The sequence below is a fragment of the Manacus candei genome, unplaced genomic scaffold (assembly GCF_025592945.1).
Source record: "Manacus candei isolate 608988 ecotype Guabito, Panama unplaced genomic scaffold, ASM2559294v1 h1tg000067l, whole genome shotgun sequence".
Classification (NCBI taxonomy): Eukaryota; Metazoa; Chordata; class Aves; order Passeriformes; family Pipridae; genus Manacus; species Manacus candei.
The window spans coordinates 16,535,946-16,556,470 of record NW_026138115.1 but is presented as its reverse complement, the minus strand read 5'-3'; the positions used below and the strand labels follow the sequence as shown (position 1 = coordinate 16,556,470).

Below are 20,525 nucleotides of genomic sequence, written 5' to 3'. Positions count from 1 at the left end.
ATAAATTATATGTGGTATTTCTGATAATTTTTTTCAACAGAAAATAGATAATATCAAGATACATTTGAACACACTGTCTTACTCTAAAAAACATAGATTACATTATAAATATAAGAGCACTTAAACATACAAGAGTTTAATCAAGAAATGCCTCCTCGCTTTTTTCTGGTTTTAAATGAGCATCCAGTCCTTGAATTTGCAATTATCTTTAAAACAGGTTTGTATTAAGCTCAAAATTGAATACATGCAAAAATAATGTTTAAGTTTTTTGCTGAAGTAATTTGAAAGACATATGAATCTGAACAAAAAACCAAAATCTCTTTTGTATTTTTGTTTTCAATAAACAGATTAAAGCAATATTTTTAAAAGAATACAGGCTTGTGTGAATGACTGTACTACCAGGAATATAGGAAAACTCAAAGTATTTAAACATTTTTTTCTTAATGAAAAGCAGAATAGATTTGATTTCTTCCACACAGACTTCATCAGTCTTTCCCCCAATAAAATGTCCAAACAACCCTTCTAAGTCAAAACATTTTATGTATAATAAAAAAAAAAGGACAATTTGACTTCGTGATTACTATTTTAAGCTGAAATGCAAATATATCCTAAGAATTTATTTTTAGAAATTTTACCCATGCCTTTTAACACCTCAGATTAGAACTTTACAGACTACTTCCTTGTAATTGTTTAGATAATTTTTGATAATTCAGTCAGTTTCATACTTTATAAATTTTGATTTTTTTCAAAACTAAAATCAAACAAGTGCATCAAAACGAAAGAAAAAATTACTGCTTGTAACAAGAGCAATTATTTGCAAATAGAAGGAGATTCTAGTAAATGTTTAGTTTGAAGAAGATTTGTAACAAGCTGGATTATATCTAGTGTTCCGCTTATAAAATGGACAAGCAAGACTGGCATACACTAACAAAAAGCCAGTATTTTCCTACATGGAATTACTGAACAGATTTACAAATATATTTAAAAGCCAGTCTATAAATAAAGATGCAGATCACAAAGATCTGAATCTATTTATACATAAAGATCAGAAAATCAGGCCACATTTTTAAACACAAAGAATGAGACAATTACAAAAAAATATTATATAGACTAAATTTTTATCACTTGACCTGCTTTTGGTGTTAATAAAGGTTTGCATTTCTGCATTAAAATTTGAAAGGAACTTTTAAAATAATGTAGTTCATACTGATAATCTGTATAATACACCTATTTTTGATAAACATCTATTCATAATTGAAAAGTCACCCTATAATACAATGGAATATAAGCAGAAAGATATGTCCAAATACAGACTCAAACAGCTCTGTCCAGCTGAGAAAAGTTCAGTTACAATCATTTGCAAGGCTAGAAAATGTGAGAACACATTCCTTCTCAGAGGAAAAGGCAGTAGTAAATCTTATCTACCATAGACAAGCACCCGGAAAAAAAAGGCAAAAAAACCAAAGAAAATCCCATTCCTTTGCTAGAAGAAGGAAAACCCCTAGAAAGACAGAAGTCTTCTACAAAAGATCTAAATTAGAATCACAGACAATTTTTTTTTTAATATACACTACTATTGATTTATCCATATGAATAAACACACTAGTACAGGACTATGTAGACTGGAGGTGTGTTCCACCTTGCTTAAATTCAGTACTTACCTGAATTTAATGGTTGTACACAGAAACTGCTGATAATTTTACTGCCTTTGTACAAGTGTCTCCACTCACTGTCATGGGAGGCAGTGGCAAAATGGAAAGAAATTATCATTTTCAGTCCTTATGCTTAAGAGGCAAGAAAGAATTTGTATTTGTTTTTGCTGAAGGTAACAGAACATCAGCAGTGGAAAGATGGAAGAATTGTATCTCACTGTATATATTAACAATCTGGAGAACTGGAGAAATGCTCACCTCTAGTGGAATATTTGACCTTAAACAACATAAAGAATGGGAAAAAATTCATCAGGTTTTGATTGCATCCTTGAATCCAAACATTTTCACCCTGTCTAAACACTGGAAGTTTTGCTTATCTGAAGTCATCAGTGATGACTATATTTTACTGGCAGAGTTCCTATTCTGAACAGCAAGTATAAAAGTGGAAGCACAAAAGATCCATGTTAAACTGCTTATGAAATAAACTATTCATTTTCCAGAAGTTAGACATGCTAAACTACTACTGAGATTTAGAATTTAAAGATTTGTAGCAGTGAAAACTTCAGGTTTTAAGACAACTTAAAAACTACAAATTGAAGTTAAATATTTGTTCAGACTGAATCACTGGCCTTTTTTCCCAAATAAGTAGCATAAACATAGTATCTCCCATATTTCCCCACAGGAAGAATTAAAACGTAGGGGACATCCCATATTTTGAAGCAGATGACACAAGTTATTTCTACCTAGGAGAAATATCTATACGGGAATCCAATACAAAAACCATCTTTTGCTTTTGAGCAAAGGAGAAAGAAACAGAGGAAGTGATAATCCCCTTAGAATTCTGCAATTAAATGCTATGTGAAAACTACTGCACTCTAAAGGGATTAACACAAGCGAACCTGCTTAAAGTAGAGTGAAACTTTAAAAATTATTCAGTACAGAGAGAAAAAGTGTTCTCAAATTTCCAAAGGCATATTGGTCTTTCCCTCTACACAGAGACTTACTCAAAAGGATTCCCGGATATCTAGAGATACATACAACATCTGTGTCTTTTCAAACCGGGGTCACTTCTCCTTTGGTTTGCCAATAAACTGCATTATAATTCAGCAGATAATTACTAATAACACTATTTCCTCCAAATCAGCATTGCAACATCATACCTCTTTCTAGACCTACTGAAGTAGGTCATTCTACAAATACAAAATTTATATTAGTTCCTGAAATACTTTTAGTTTTAAGCACACTCAAATATCCCATGACCATTATCAGCTTATCTGTACCTCCCAAGTAAGCATACCTGACAATATGAAAACCTTGTAACACAAAATCAGTCCTACAAATATACACTGATTTACACCAAAACCCCTGTATGCTTTCTTAGAATCTTTAACAGGGAAAATGCATCCAAATTAAGACATTTCCAGGCTTATTAGTACCAAAAGCATTAAGATCACCTATTCTGAATTCCTGTGCATTAACATATCACAGAAAAAAAAATCCTTGCATCATCTTAGGAGACCATTTAACTATCTACATATTTTTAGGAAACATTCATCAAGTCGTAATTGCAGCTGAAATATCGCAACCCATCACTTCTGAAATTTTGCATTGGAAGAAACAATACACCCAAATCAGAACTAGCCAACCCACTATATAGCCAAACTCTTTAAAGATAAATAAATAATAAAAATCTTCAGACAACCAGTACAAAGCTGCCAAAATTTACAAGCAGAGACTTCTTTACAAAACAAAACACACAAAGAATTTTTGCACAAGATGAAACTTCATAAGTTCCTGGACTAGTCAACACTAAAAGCATGGTAGCCTTTCACAAGCCATATTATTCCACTGAAAAAGGACAAAAAAGTGAATAAACAATGAGAAGTTTATTTTTCCTCATTCTGAGCACGTGCATGTTGGAGAAGGGAAACAATAAGGTACTTATTTTACAGTTATGGATGACTAAATTTTGTGTCCTTCTCACATCTGCACCAATGAAATCAGAAAGTTCTAAGCTAATAAAGTGTGAAGGACAGAACTGAACTACTTCTGAACATCAAAACTCACATTTTTCTAAACAGTAGGTACTATCAAACACATGAGCCATTTGGAAAGATAATATAGAAGCAGGAGAATCTTGATAATTATCAACTAAGTACCATTAAAAAAACCTGAAATAAAAAATTATCTAGTTAAAAATATAGTTTAATTCAAACACTGACCTTGCTACCACTATTTACTCCAGTCTCTTAGACTAGAGGGTTATAAAACATTTGCATAAACTGAGGGGTTTTTGTTTTTCAAAGGTACAGGAAACCTAAAGGTAGACAAATATAGCTGCCCATTTAATTGATTTTCTCATCAAGAGCACACAAGACTCAATTTCTGAGACTACCAATTACATATAGATTTCTTCAAACACTGAAAAGTATTTTTTAGCGTTTTGACTTTAAAATCTGAGGAACAAATTTTTTCCTTCTAAATCCTACCTATTTAGGAAAAGAACTGTTTTTCTAGTTATTTGGGATCAATGAATCAAAAAAAATTTACCCATCTAATGTACTATGTCGAAGTCATAAATGTAGATCCATACAGAACTACACAGCTTATAAAATTATAAAGTACATACTTTATTATTGTTAAAAGTAGTGCAAATACTAGATGAGCACTTGGCATCACCACCATAAATAAAATCACAAAAAAACCCAAACTTATATCCCTGAAAAAGAATCTTTGTAAAGTTGACACTTTTTCTTTTTTTTTTAACATTTCACTAAACTGGAAATTATATGCTGCTTGATGAAGAGCAATCTCAACAAAAACTGGCAGACTTTGGTGTGCTGCACTATAAAGTAAAACTCTTAGAAGTTAAGAAGTGATATAGTCATACAGAGTTCCTGGGAAAGATAAATTTTACTTTAGATTGACAGTCGCCAAGTGTTCATCTAATACAGTAAGTAGAAGACATACAAAAAATGAAGTGTGCACACACATGCAAGGCAGAAAACAAACCCCATACATGTTCTACATCTAACACTTGCAACAAATCATTTTTATAAAGCTTTAAGACATCCAGCAGCAGCATTTCATTGCAGACCTTTGAAAAATCAGCACAGACAGAATGCCGGAAGAGCCTCTCTTGTTCCACAGTTTTCTTCAAATCCAGGTCAAGAAACTACTAAAAAGCTACCTATTCCCTTTTCTTTTTTTTTTTTTTGGTGTTCGTCAGGAAAATTGTTGGTAGACTGCCAGATTACAATAAAACATAAATATTCTATAACTCCAGCTCAATGCTGCTGCCAAAACAGTGTCTGCGGCAGCACCTGAATTGCTGCTGCTGCTACTACTAGTACTATACACTACCCTACCTGCACTCTGGCATTTCCTGACGCCAGATTACAGATGGAGACAAAATGTAAACCTCTGTTAGATCAAGCTCCAACTTTGGCATATGGCCCAACTGGTTTTTCCTCCCCCTTCCCTCATAGCCATGACATTTCACAGCCCAACTCTTTGGGAATACACTCTGATATAGGTTTAATTTCATAAGCACACTGGATGCTCAACAAAGCAGACGTAATGGACACATGCCATTTCCTACTTTTCCAGTGCATGACCTAATATAAATATTTTCAATAACTTATGATATAAAAAGAAAGACTCCACCATTGTATATTCTATTAAATATTTGTAATTTTTCACGTACAATTTGAAAACCAGAGTTTAGAACACACTAGGAAGATGATAAATTGCTGCTGTGCCTATCTGGTTCTCTACAGAGAATTTTCTCCCCCATATTGCCAATGAAGAATCTAAAGAGGACTAAAGTCACTACTTGAAAATAAAAAGTACATACAAATCTTCCAAGAGTTTTGGAGGTGTGCACTATGGTTCTTGATTCAAGCAAACAGGTGCCACTCTATGAAGTGGGGGAAAATAGTACAAATGTGTGAAGCTCTTTATGTGGGAAATTACAAGAGAGTTAAATGGCACTGAGCAAGGCACAAAAAGTGCTTTTAAAATAGAAACAAGGGAACATGCAGAGAACCTCAGTATCTAATTTAATTAATGATTGAGAATGCAAAGGCTCCAACTGGTGAAACATTAGCAGCAGCCATGAATTTCACTGTAGTTCTGTATAACAAGTAATCTTACCTGAGTGATTCTCAAAAAAATGTCAACACATCGATTGTATTTTTCATCTGATCCTGTCAATGCTGAGATGACAGGCCCTGCAGGATGCAGTGAGAGATCAATGATGAAAAACAGCTGTTTAGTCTTTTCACAACCAAAACCTACAAGACCAGGTAAATATGAAATTTTTTCTGAGATTCATGCTTCTTTATATCCAACAAATGCTAATGTCACATAACCCCTTTCATATACATAAGTTCACAAGGGTATGTCTTCCTCACTTACAAGGCATCTGACCCCAGGTCAATCGTCTCACCAAGGTTTAACTTCAAACCTGGTCCCAAATACACTGTTCTTTCAAGTGCTCTCTGGTCACATAGCTAGTTATTTACAACAGCTACATCCAGCCTTCCACAAAGGAGACTTAATTTTGTCCCCCAATTATGCAAAGCACTTAAACCTTACAAAAAATTTACTACAATTCAGAAGTCAAAAAGAACAATAAGGAGCTCAAGCAAAGAGTGATAAATTCATACTCAAAGGTTACAAAAGCATGTTAGCATTGTACAGTTGGGAGCTGACTTCCATAAATGTGTCTCCAAAGACTGCCTTAAACTGACATTTCAATCAGATCAGTTAAGTTCTTGCAAAGGAATTTCAATGCTTGGCTATGACCAAGAACAGCACACCTAATCCTCAACCAGATTCAACTATAATTAATTATCAAATACATTAAAGTGAAAACAAGTTAATATGGGAGGATGGGAATTTATATAGTTGTCATTTTATTATGTATTAAAATATTTAGTGTGTTTATCAAATATAGGGAAAATTTAAAGCAGAGGATTCTGACAATCTTTGCTTGTATTTTAATTTAAAAATAGAGAAATGTAGTTAATCTTTATAATGCTATGTGTAATCACAAATTGGGATGCAGATACCCATAAAATCAAAACAAAAATAGGATGGAATAGAGCTATACAAGTCTGTAATGTAACACAAGATCTCTAGGTTAAAGTACAGTTCGATATTTCCTTTGGGAATATAAAATGGCCCTGAATACCAGGGTGAATGTAAGGAACATGATAGGTTCCTAAAGCCATGTCATGCAGTCAGAATAAAGACGGTAGTATTTCTACAGTAAATTAATAGCCTCTCACGTGCACAGCACACTAATTTATTCCATGTGCTAAATACCAAATTCCAATTTTACGTGTTTCCATGTTACTAGAAATCCTTAAAAGAACCACAAGACTGAGCTAGATAGAACAAGCACCAAATATTCCCCACTACAGAACATACTACAACACCAGAAATTCATACCAGACACAATATAACTCTTTTCATTTACAGACAATTGTGTTTGTTGTCAGAACAAACACAAATATTTTTGCTGAGTCCATTATAATGGTGACATTTCAAAAACACGTTTAGCAGTTTCATTACTCCACAGATAGATTTGATAAACAAGCATAATGTATTACAGTTTTAGATTGAAATACATTAAGAATTTTATGCTAGTGTCAAACAAATCCAATTAGAAAACCAAAAGGCCTACCTAGAAACATGGCCACCAGTAAGAGTCAGAAAAGCAGCCTTCTAATTTCTAATATATATTGCATTTTATACCGTGACACTGCAGGCTCTGAGGGTCAGAATAATTAAGATCAACAGCAGCTGCAGTGCAACGTGAGAAGCACACAGCCACAGCTCTCACCAGTCCAGCCCAATTACCTGCAGCATTCCAACACCGGACAACTGACAACTACCATACTCCTCACCAAGTCATTAACTCCCACTGGCCTTCTGATAAATGTTAAAAAACAAACTAACCTCTCTAAGATGGACTACAAAGCTGACTGCACCTGCTGTGGGATGCAACAATGAGTCTCAGAGATGTGTGCCAGTCAAATCCTTATAGTTGTTGCTAACTATATGCTAGAGCTGAGTCCAAAGACAGAAATGAGACCATAATCAGGCACAAGCCCTCCTCCCGAAGCCCTCTATGCTCCATTTCTAAAAGCCAGTCTGACAAATTCACTAAATCCCATGTTTTTTTCCCTGGCCAAAAATTTACTGATCACTGACAAAATAAATTCTGTGGTCAACTACTGAGGACAATATCTAAGTTAATGCAATTAACTAAAGAACAAACAAGATCAAAGAGTATTTGAAAAAGATATTGCTTGCTTCAGGTTGCGTGTATTAAAAAAAGGGAACACATATTTTGTTTACTGCACAAGGGAGAAGACACAAACAATTAAGAGATTCAGACATTCCCTGTTTATATTTTTAAAATATTAGCTCCAAGACCAATGCCCTGTCAAAGATCCATTAAAACTCAGATTTATCTGAAAAATACCACTGAAGTATTGTATGGAACTTTCAAACTTCATGAAAGTGGAAAATTAAAATCTTATTTAATTTTTGTTAAATGAAAAATTGCTTTACAGAAATCCTGACTTTATAAAAAAACAATACTGTTAATAGGAACACCTTCATCTACATAAGCTTTCTAAACTACTGAAAATAATTTGGGTTTCAATTGTATTCTAACCTAGGTAAAAGCCATCACAATGAAATGTTGAAAACTCAAATATGGCATTTCCATCATAACAGCTGTACTCACTCTCTTCTTTATTTTGCCAACCAAGTTAGTCTGTATCATTTATTAAAGTTAGACTAACCATTCCAAATCTGTCACAAGTTGTTATAAACCTTTCTATACAAGACAAAGACACAGCGTTTCCTTGCAAACAAAAGCCATTTACTATGTCAAAGTTGATTCACTCATTAACATGAATAAGTCCCTACACGTAGAAAAAAAAGTATGTGCAAAATTTCAACTTGAACTTCTCCTCAAAATTTCTCTAAGCCTACCAAATGAGAAACTGCTAAGTGATAGTACACTGGGCAAGTTAGATATGTAACAATCTCGAGATCCTACCAAGTTACATATTCAATTTCAGTTTCCTTTTAAATGTAAAATACTAAGGATCTGCTGGCTAACAAGCTAACTTTTTTTATTCTGTTCCAGTAACCAGGCAACAGACAACTGTCCAACTGAGAATTATCTCTCTGAACAGCTGGCAATCAACACATGGGAGTTTTTGGTGGTTGGTCTCTTTTTTTTTTTTTTAAAACTAGCACAAGGATCAGTGATTACTTTACAAATCTACACAGCTCTAGATTCCACCTCTGAAATCTCTACTCACTATTTAGTAATTTCCTCAGGGCCATTATCCCTTAAGTTACTCACATAAGTAAATGTCTACAGCAGAATCTGAAAAATCTTAGACACATACTTATGTAGTCTACAAATAGCTAATGTCAACACTTCGGAAAAAAAAAATAGAAGCATCAAGAACAAAAATGAGATGCATTTATTGATGCACGACAAACCCCTTCAAGGAACCATGACAACAGACAGCTAATAACTAAAGCCATGCTCACTTCTAACTCCATTACTCTTTTCTCTTCCCTAGCTGAAAAAAACCCAGTATTTCACTTCAACATTATTTCAAGTGTTGATTTTTAAAAAATTCTTTTCCCTACTAGACTGTTATTTTTAAAAGTTATAAATTAACATGACAATCTCTTTATTATATAAAGGAAATAATAATGGTAAATCAAGCTTGATATATGATTCCTTTTTCCTTCCTAGCAGTTTATAAGAGTAATGAAGTTATAAGTTTATTAATTATAAATTCCTATAAAGTTATTACTAACACATTCAATGTGTTTGAAAGGTTTTTAGAAGTCAGAATAGGAGACTTTTCAGAAAGGCACTGGACACAAAGATGACCTAGACTATCTCACATAACGCATGACTGTTTTAAAAAAATCTGATATTTAAACAGAAAACATCTCAAATACAAGTCACAAGCACAACATAGCCACACAACATTTCACACACTCTCTACATAAGGTGAGAGAGGAAACTCACAACTTTTATATTCTTCCAACATTTATATCACTACTGATTAGAAATCTGCTATAAGAACAACACAGTTAATATATTGTTAAAAGCGGTAAAAACTTATCCCCATTTAATTACGCTTTTATTCATCTCTGTTCTTGATATGATCTAATTTCAGTACAAGTATGGCTTCATATTCCAATAAATTGAAAAACACTGACCAAGCTCAAATTCACTCAAGCACCAAGTTCAGACCAGGCAAGATCCTGTTGCAAAATAAACAACATGATGCGATGCAACAATTTTGTGCATGTGTGTGCATATGGGAGAGACTGGGGCAGGAACGCGGAGTGAGAGCGCGCGTGAGAGAAAGAAAGCAAGAGTGTGTGCCAGCGCTCGCAATGGAAAATATACATATGTCCCAAGGAGTTTTCAGTCCGGCGGTCACTATAATGCAGAATGGAGAAACAGATAAGACAATGACAGCTTCATACAACAGAAATAATTTTTTTTTATATTATTCAAAAAAACCCATACATTAAAATAGCTTCACAGAATAGCCACTTTGTTTATGCAGTTGGCTAAATCTGTATTCAAATTTTGGACCAAAACCTACTAGTCAATACACACTGTACTTCTCTACAGAAAGGATCAATACCATTTAGTATAAAAGTAGGGTATATTTTGACATTTTAATTTCATTTATGTTAATCTTGGTGGACAAGCCTGAACAGTAAATAATCAGGGATAATCTAGACACAATATTCAAAGTCAAATTGCAGGAGTCCAGACAATTAGAGAAAGTCAGCGGGTAACCTGAAAAGAGAACAATAAATAGTGTACTCAAAAAATAAGACTGCAGTGGACAGTAATATATTTTTATACTGCTTCCTATTTTGTAAACTAAAATGTACAGTGCAAAGCAGTTTTTCCTTTAATTTCCTTTAATTAGAGCTGCCATATAATTCTTCAGTAATTATGTCACCTTTTGACGCACAAAAATAATTCCAACAGAAATCAGTCTGCATACTGAAGTCCTATATCACAGAGGGAAAGAAAAAACACTATTAGATCATGGGAACTATTTGTAATTTCTGTGTTATAACCAACTTCCTCCTTTCCAAACAGGAACTTACTTTTCTAAAACTTTTTGGAAATACAGAAGAGTTTCACAGAAGCTTCAACACCAGAACATTGAATAGCAAAATATACATTAAACACATTTGTAATCACAAGCAGGGATAAGGACTAAGTAGCACCTATTAGGAAAACAGAATAATTGTTTAAGAAACTTTGTAAGAAAAATAAACTGTATCTTCATCTTAGCTCTTTCACAAGGTTTGTATTCCCTAATGCTATATAAGCAAGAGAGTCTGGAAGAAACCCAAAAGCCATCAGCTCAGGGAATGCTAGGACCTCCGAAAATTCCATGGGCTGGTGGTCAGACGCAAACAGAGAGACTAAGAAGAGTTAGCCATGCTGGAATCCATTTCCCATCCCTGTTCTATGCTTCAGCAGGTATCAGTCACCAGCTTCCTTAAAACTCTTTCTATATGACACAGCGTAGCTGCAAATTCAAGGCAGACTGTATGAAGTCAAACTGGAACTTCATTTGCACCTGTTAGCGTGAAAATGCTTGAGCCTCCCAGCTCTAATTATTTATATTATTGCAACTGATTTTAAGGGAAAATATGTCACAAATGTTTTTCTCATGTTATTCTAGCTTGCTAATTTTTACTTTTCAAAGGTTCTTCTGCTACTACTGTTTTATCTTTAAAATTTCCTACACACACACACACAAAAAAAAAAAGTAATTCTGATTTAATCAGAAAACAAAAGAACTATACTAGAGCACTGAACAAAAGATCTAATCTTTGGAGCGTCCTTTCCAAGTGAGTGTAAATAAACTGTAGTAAAATGAAAAGGCTTGTAATTTGGTATTTGGAATATTCTTCATAAACACCAATTTTCTGTAACATTCTTGCATATCTGATACCCCCTCATGTATAATGCAAAAAATCCATTTCATTTTCATCTATTGATAGTGAATTTAATTTACTATTGCAGCTCTTTACCCAGATTATGTTATTAATTCTGCAATCAGGCTCTTTAGAATGCTTTTATTTCTTCCTAGAGTTTTCACAATTCCACATTGATTTTTTCCACCCTAACATACCTTTCAAAACAAAGGATCATTTTTCCGAGTTTTTTTTTAAAAAAAGTAAACAAGGCCTCAAAGGAAACGAGTATCCTTCATAAGCTGTAACTTTCAACAGGAAAAAAAAAATCTACATGCATCACTTCAACCTCTGACATTTAAGTATTACAAACTACATTCATTAAGGAGATGTAAAACAGGTGCATAAAAATTTCCACATTAACAATCATCTTTGTAAATAGATCAAAATCTCTTCATTAATAAAATATTATCTACTTCTGCCTGACAATAAAGTTAGAGGGCAGGGATGCTAAATGCTCCAATGTTAGTGTTCTGTTTACATCCATACCAACTGCCTCCACTATTTTGCAGAATTCAGTCATCTTTTTAAAGTAGATCAAACGCAAAGCAGCTCTTATTTTTCCAACAGAGAAAAAGTCAGTAACAGCTGACTCAATTCCAACAGCTCAGCTCAATTCCAAATCACCAGTTACTCTTCAAACCAACAAAATCAAAACACAGAAGTGTCAGCTATGTTATTATTTTGCATCAGTTTTTTAAAAGTCCTCTAGAACAAAGTTCAATTAAAGAATACTAATTTGTTCATATTAGGGAAAAAATTATTAATCAACTACAGAAGTTAAATCTTGTCTATCATTATATGTAAGATTCCATTTTCAGAAATCATATAAAGGAGAAATGCCAGTTCAGGTGTTTATTATTGTAACACTCAAATACTAAAAAAAACTTCTTTCTTGTGCATTAATACAGCTAATATAAAATGCTAATTTCTTTACTCATCTAAAGCACTTTACTTTTATAATAGAGTGTTCTTCCACCACCATGATAAACATAATATAAAGAATATCTAAAAAGCAGCACTTGTCCTCTTTACTTCACTCCAGAGCCAGTGAACAAAGCAGTGAAGAAGAAAGAAGGTACATAATGGATTTAAAGTAAATGGCCCATTCTTTACTAAGCGGCCTCTTATTTTTACTCATTCTACCTTATTTGTCATTCTAATGTCTGGAAACTTCAAACGAACAATTATTTTTACACCACCTGCCACAGGGGTTTCTTAAAGCTAGATTTTTTTTTTTAATAAAAAATAAAGCAATCACTGTTAATTAAAATAACCTTTCACAGAAACATTGTAAACATCTTTAAACTTGTTTTAAGCAGTTAGTGCCCAGCACGGTCCATTCCATACACCGAAACAGACAGAACATTTATATTCACTGTTGCACTTCATAACATACTTTTGTGAGACATAATGCTTCCTGCTGCACTGGAAGCCTAGTTGTCAATATATGAAACACACTGACATGTACATATGTCCCTTGGGACTTGAAAATAAAGAATTGGCTAATTTTTCACCTACCTGGGTAAAAATCTTTGGATTTAGACAACTTGATGGTGGCCCCAGTCTCTTTCTGCAACTGAACAATTGTCTGTCCTCCCTTCCCAATTATAGATCCAGCAGCATAACTAGGTATGAGGACCTTTAGAAAATACTGGCCATCCTCTGAAAAATTGAGATATGCATGGTTAATATGGCTTATAAATTCTCATTTTTTCTCCCCAGACCCACAAATAAACAAAAGGTTACGTCTTTAAACTCCTCCACTAATTCATGCATTTACATCTAACCAGTTGCGTCATTCTACAAGACATGTTTAGACTGTGCCTTTGACATTTTAAAATATCTACATTTATTCTAAGCAAAATAAAGAACACACATAGGTTCCTTAATTCAGTAAAAGAATGAGAATAAAATTCATATTATATTTCAAAGATTGATTTTTTCCAGTGGTAACCACAGCATGCAGAAATGATCAGACCCCTTAAAAAAAAAAAGCCCTGCACGAGAACGTGGCTACTGACAACTACAACCTTCCTTGAAAATGCTGCAAAAGAAATGACAAAACCAAAAAGGAACGAATTGTAAATTCTAATGAGCTATTTGTTTGTCATTAGCAAACACATGAGAACAGCAATTAGCTATTGCCTGTATTCTTCTTAAGTGAGCAAAACGACTACTCTGCTACCAAATAACCCACCCAAAATGTGGGGTTTTATTCCAAGCATTTCAGCCACTGCCAAGAAAACAACTCAACATGGTGCGGATGGAATCACTTGCCTAAGTAATCCTGATGTATTCCTTTAGCACTTCTTAAGAGATAATGATCTCTTTTAAGCTCATTAATTAAAGGACACTAAGAAGAATTTTTCCCAGTTGATCAAAACCCTAAGTCACTTATTTTAAATACACTTAAAAGGTGACAACATAGACAATGCCAGTCCTCTACCCACCACTAGCGTTAAAGCACACAATCGAAACAGGAAAAAATATATAGAATGAATGGAGGGGAGAAAAAAAAAGGATTCCCAGTCTGATTTGGAAACTGCACAATTGTCAGTGCCCTCACCACACTGCTAAATCCAGCTACACTGAAGTCTGAGGACCTTTCTGTAACTGGTTCTGAAGAAGTGCAAGGCAATAAGGGTACGCTGGTTTCCCAGACTTGGGCTACCCTCAGTAATTAAGGCAAGATCCCACTGGCATGGATATTAAAATATCATGAAACCTGCTTCATAAAGCTGTAGGGTTTTTTTTACCCCTAAGCAGAGGTAACGATCTCAGTTCACCTTACTTCTCTTCTCTGAGACTATAAGCGTCTCAAGAAGTGCCTGTGTGCGACAGTGGTGCCCACCCGTATTACCACAGCTGGGGAACCATGCATTATGTACAGTCGGAGCGCTGCTCTCAACATGGGGCAAATAAATTCACCTCTGCCTCTGTGCATTGTTATGACGACTCCAGTGCAAATGGATAAAGGAGATGCTGGTCCCGTTATAACTCATCTCCTCCAGGAAGAGCAGGATGTTAACTAGAGAGTCCCCGCAGCCGAGGGGCGACTCCCCCTGCCACCAGCCAGCCCTCGCCCCCGGCTCGGCACTGCAAACACACGCCGTGTACGCGCTGACAATGGAAGTGAGGCCAAGGAGGAGGAAAACGCACGACAAGGCTGAAATTCAACTTGCGACCCCGAAGATGTGGAAGGAGGGAAGAGCGTTTACCGTCTCCCTCCAGCTGCCCTTTATTTTCGCCCATCGTTAAAGGGGCGAGGGAGATAGCTGTGCTGCGGGAGTCCCTAGTGCTCCCTCCTCGCCTCCGTAGGGTCACGGCTGTGCAGCCCCAGCGTGGATATTAAATAAAAAGACTGGTAGATGCTGAAAACCGACGCCATTTTGATGAATGATAACATTAGAGAAATGGGAATCTTTTGGAGGGGGGCGAAGGAGAGGCGGGCGGGCAGGCAGGTAGGAAAGCGAAGAGGTGGGTGGGTTGGGGGGGGGAGGGAGGTGACAGAGGATATACCCACCGCCCGTGTTGGTCCTTTTGGTGCTGCCGGCTTCAGGGGGGGCTTCAAGCGGTCTTTTCCGGGAGTCCGGCGGGTCCAGGTCTATGGGAACCCCGGTGTGGGTCCCGTTCTGCTGGATGGGAGCTGCCGCCATCATGTTTGCTGCTGCTCGGAGGAGAATAGTCTCTTCCCTTCTGTGGTGGGGGGGCAGGGAGGGAAGGGGGGAGGAGGAGGAGGAGGAGGAGAAGGAGGAAGGGGGAGGAGGAGGAGGGGAGGGGGCTCGTCCCGTTCTCTTGTCCTTTTCGAAAATGTAGAGCTAAGATCGGGATTGTCGAGGATGCTGCGCGCCTTGTTTATCTGGCACCCGGGGGGAGGGAAGGGAAAGGAGGGAGGGAAGCGGGCAGGACTGGGCTGGAGGAGCAGCTGCAGTGCAGTGTCAGGAGGAGATGAGGAGAAGGGAAACAGGGGAACAAGGGGGGCGAGAGGGAAGAGAATGGGGGAGAGGAGAGGAGGAGGGGAAGGAGTGAAAAGAGTGAGACGGGAGGAGGAGAGGACAGAGTAAGTGGGAGAGGAGAGGAGGGGAGAGAGTGAGTGGGAGAGGAGGGGAGAGAGAACGAGTGAGACTGAATCGGCGGGAAGGGAGGGAGGGAGGGAAGGAAGGAGGGAGGGTGAGAAGGAGGGAGCGAGCGGTGTAAATGGTGGGCGAGGGAGAGAGTGGGAGATGATTCACGCTGTTTCTGAGCCCCCTTCCGCCCCTGCCCGCCCTAGTGCCGCGCCTGACGCTGCGGCTCAGCTGCCCGCCGCTCCCTCACTGTCGGGCACGGAGGTGGAGAGGGGGATCGCTGCCGCTATGGTGCGGCGCTGCTCCGCTCTTGCCCCAACACCGGGGGCGGCTGGTTGGCCGGGGGTTGGGGTCACCACCCTCTGCTGCACCGCAGAAACCCGAAAGGCAGGAGAGGTTAGAACCGTGGGAGGGGGTGGAAGGACGGGGGTGTCCGAGGGCAGGCGGGTGGGGAAGGGGGGGCGATAGAGGGGGGTGTATATGTATGTGTGTGTGCGATAAAAAGAAGGGCGGGGCTTTCTGTGAAGACAGGCGGGAGATCCGACCAATGGGAACAAAAGAGAGCGAGGCTGGGATTGGAGCTCATCGCCAATTCCAGGACGCGAGTGGAGGAGCCGCTGTGTGCTTTAACCTCTGCGGCGGGGGCGGCGGCGGGGTGGGTGTGTGTGGGGGCTGGCTCCTGCCCTGGGAGGGTCCCCGCCGTGATGCGGCGTCACCTGGGTTACACGCTGCGCCTCGCAGGCCCGCAGCTGCGTGGGAGGACGGCCGAGATTGCTCGTGGAGGCGGCGGGATAGCGGTGACACGTCCTCGCCGGGGCTGGCTGCACCACTTGCGCGACGCGACACGGCCGGTGTGGCCGCAGCCCTCCGTCCATCCGTTCGCCCGTCCATCCCCGCCGGCCGCCGCGGGGGACGGGCGGGGGACAGCGCTGCCGCTCCGCGCCGGGAGCCTCCGACGCGCCGGGCTGCATCGCGCAGGCTTGTAGAGGAAATAATAAAGATATTATTGTTATGCTGTGACAGCCGGTCTAGCTGGAGCTGTGCGACACAGAGCCGCGTTGCTTACCTAAGTATTTCATAGAGAAATCAAAGATGTTTTGCTCCGGTGAAGGTTATTTCTGCGTACAAATCTGAAATTATTCAGGTGGAAGCTTAAAACGTTTTAAGATGTGGGGGAAGGGGGAGGCAGGGCTCGGGGGATTGTCTGCGCACCAGAAAAGCATGCTATTTATTGACTCGTTGAATTGCCTTTGAAGAAATTTTTCAAACCGCTGTAACCGTGGAGGCAGTGGTCAGTACTGGAGCATCAACTCTGTACAAAATTTAGGCACATGTGTTTATTGCGTTACACCATGCTCTGTGCTAAATTCGTATTGCTACGTGTGTGTGCAGCGTGGCTGCTGACTCGATTCCTCCTAATGCGCGAGCTGAAAACCTGGCTGTTTGTGGATGACATCCAATTTCCATTCTGAGCTCTCTGGGAGATAGCCTTAGTTTTAGTAATCACTTACCATAAATACTGCCCCAAACAATTTTTAGTACTTAAAATGCAGATTTCGTGTATAATATATCGTATAGCTCATCACCTCTGCTTAAAAATTACAAGACAGGTATGTAATTCATTATAGGATATTAAACTGTGTACGTTAACATCTAAACAGGCTCCTGCCCAAATACATTCACAAATTAAGAACTCAATCAAGCACCGTACATGGGAAACTTTCAATGAATTCTTTGGGAATTGTGTCCAAGGAATGTGATATCCAGCTTCCTCGCCAGCAGATGAAATAGATGCAGCTGATTCAGTAACAATTTGATAACATATATGGTCAGAAAAATGATTGTATAAATAGGGAACCTTCTTACTCATCAGGTACCCTTTGTATCTAAGATACTCTGACTCATAATTGCTTAGTTTACTGACTGAAATAAAATTTTAGGCTTCTGTTACCTTGACAGTTGCTGACACAATTACGGTACAGCAAACTGGGGACTGGTTCTAGCTCTTGCATTTTCTTTACTAAGTTCCAGGTGAAAAAATTTATTAGTATTTGAGTCAGAAAGAGCACCGCACGACTTGTAAATCTCAGGTCCAGTTTGTAGGGTCATCAGTCCTAAAAGGCCTCTTTTTATTTGTGAACTAAGCAAATGACTTACAGAAAATTATGAAGGCAAAAATAAAACCCACGATGTTTGAATTAAGCCATCTTGAGTCAATTTCCGCAGTGGAACTGGATAAATTATAACACTGCTCTCTTTATGTCACTGAATATGTCCCATTCATCTGAAGCAACATTGAATCAAATAATTCTCTGATTTTTAGACCACATCTGTTTTACTGTGCCCCCTGCACCAATTTTAATTATGTGACAGATCTGATTGGATTGAGCACCTGCAAGTCCTCCCTTTGGGACCTCCAATTAGCTTATAAAACATTTACTTGATTGCATTCTTCAAACAAAAGTATTGTTTCATGCTAACAGCAGGAATATTAAAGTGTAGAATGAAAAAGGTTTTAACATGATAAGCAGCGTGTATGTTGTTTGTGTATCTAGCTTCCATAAGCTTAGAGGAAAAAATAGTAATCCTGAAACCTAATTTCCTCAGACTCAGCAGATGTCTGTCCTGCCTTAGCCTGTTTCTTTACTAACAGCTGCTTCACAAGTGCCTCCCCTAGTCTCTACAGAATGCCTTTTGTTTAATATTTCCCCTCTACTTTATCTCCCATCCCACTTAGACAAGCTTTTTTAAGTTTTCTGGTACTTTATGTAGGTATTTTGTAGATTATTAGACAGGTTCATCTTTGAAGAAGTTAGCTAAAACTATATAACTAGCCTCTCAGCTAGCATCTCAGTAACAGTTCTACTTAACTAAGCAAATAGCTGTATGTAACAAACATTTCAACAAATATTGATTTAATATTAGGAAAACTATTAATTATTACAGATATGCTTCAGAATACACTTTTTTCTCCTTATTTGACTGCTTAGAGCAGTGATACTGGAGGTCTAGGGAGGAATATCACACAAAGTGCAGCCCTCTAGTGGCAGAGGTCACGGGGAGTTTAAAGTAAACTGGGTCTTTGTTATGGGTGGGGGCAATGAAAGAAACGGCTTTTAGCAAAATGCGCAGGCAACTGTCCTGCGTCGTTCATGGTCTGAAGCACAAGCAAAAATAGTTGTGGAGGCCTGTAATGCAACCTTACCCTCACTCTGTTGTAATATCTACACAGAAAGTACCGATGGAAAATATTAAAAGGTCTGAGTTTTCCTCTATTTCCAAATCTGTAATCTGTTGTTCATCTTTTCTATTTCCAGCCAGCAGATTGGCGTACCTGACCAGATGCTTTCCAGGCAACTGTGGGGTCTTGATTCCTTCAATCATGTCCTGCCAGATGAGGTATTCTATAACTTCAGTAAGAGTATGTTCAGTGATGACATGGAGTACAAATTCAATTTAACAGCTTTATTTCTAAAATCACTCTCGATTGGTGGAGGTGTGGATGGTAGCATTCAAATTAATCTCCCCCACGGACATAAGAGCTATGCTTAGAAATAAAAGGGATTAGGAAGAAGGATAAACTAAAGCAATTAAACATATATATTAACAAATAGAAATCTGCATAATAATTGAGGTGGAGTTCTAGTAATCTGATAAGGTCCACTTTGTGGAACAAGACCCAATCTCCTGTTTCTTATGGAGGTGATGTATAGTTCTCTTCTGGCTAACAGAATGAACACTTCAATTTTCCCCTTATATAACAAAGCCCAATAATCATTTGATAAAAATGATACCTCTTAAACATCCTGGCTAGGTAAAAGAAAACAGATTGTGTCTTTGTCCAAAATGGTGCTACTACAATTGCCAGTTTTTCATTACTGAATGATTGCTGTGATTCCTAGTAAACTTTGGCTTCACCAAAATTACAGTTAGTGACGAAATCTTTCAAGTTTTTAATTTCCATCTCATGTTTATGAAATTTCTTTCCTCTGACAATCTATCAATTAAACTGGTATTGTCATTGAGTAAACTATCTAATTGTTGCTTGTTTAAATACTGCAGAATTTGTTCACCAGTAAATGTTTTAATTTTCAGTGAAACTTCTGCAAGATTCCAACAATATTAATCTGAGGAAAATCAAATCCAGGGTTTGGGAAAAAAGCTAAACACATATTAAACAGAAAGTGACCTGATTATCTATTTTCCCCCATTTGTATTACTTTTATTATCTATATTATATGCACTGCCTAGCTGAAAGCCAAGTGTTAATAGTTGTACTCCTCACTGAAAAGAGCATAGACAACTGCTAAACCTCTTCATGTTGTAGACCGTTGCTGTGTAGTAGCTTTCTTTTTCCAAGAAATTGAGGATGACGATTTAAAATCAGTAATAATTTGACCACACTATTTGTCATAACATAAATATGTTGGCCAAAATTCTTTTTCTGGTGATTGAAGGCGAAAGTGTTTGTAGGAAATCAGCACCCATTTCTGCTCTCTCAGCAGAGGGATCACCTGTCTCCTTCTATTCCCACAAAGTTCATTAAAATTTACAGTACTTTTTTGACTTTTCTTCATGAATACTGAACTGAATTGATCCCAGTTCTTCATTGCTGAATCTGTAGGTCAGATTTACAAGGGGTTACCTAAGGATGTATCCAGATCTCAATGTAAAAAAACAAGTTAGCCTCAGGACAGGATAATTTTTCATCCCTCACAGGGAATTGACTGTGTGG

At 37.7% G+C, this 20,525-nt stretch overlaps 1 protein-coding gene across 3 annotated transcripts in view; it reads right to left on the bottom strand.

The window, feature by feature from the left end:
- Nucleotides 1-16,197, bottom strand: part of NOVA1 (NOVA alternative splicing regulator 1) — a 142,745-nt gene extending 126,548 nt beyond the window's left edge. The window contains exons 1-2 of one of the 3 annotated variants that reach the window (XM_051806277.1): nucleotides 15,250-16,196; nucleotides 13,245-13,388 (exon numbers count right to left, since the gene is read on the bottom strand). In XM_051806277.1, coding sequence (XP_051662237.1) covers nucleotides 13,245-13,388; nucleotides 15,250-15,385 — 280 coding nt within the window. In that variant the 5' untranslated portion in view covers nucleotides 15,386-16,196. Of the gene's footprint in view, nucleotides 1-13,244; nucleotides 13,389-15,249 lie in introns of all 3 variants that reach the window. The other 2 variants (XM_051806276.1, XM_051806278.1) reach the window with 2 other exon arrangements.
- Between the last annotated feature and the right edge of the window lie 4,328 nt (nucleotides 16,198-20,525).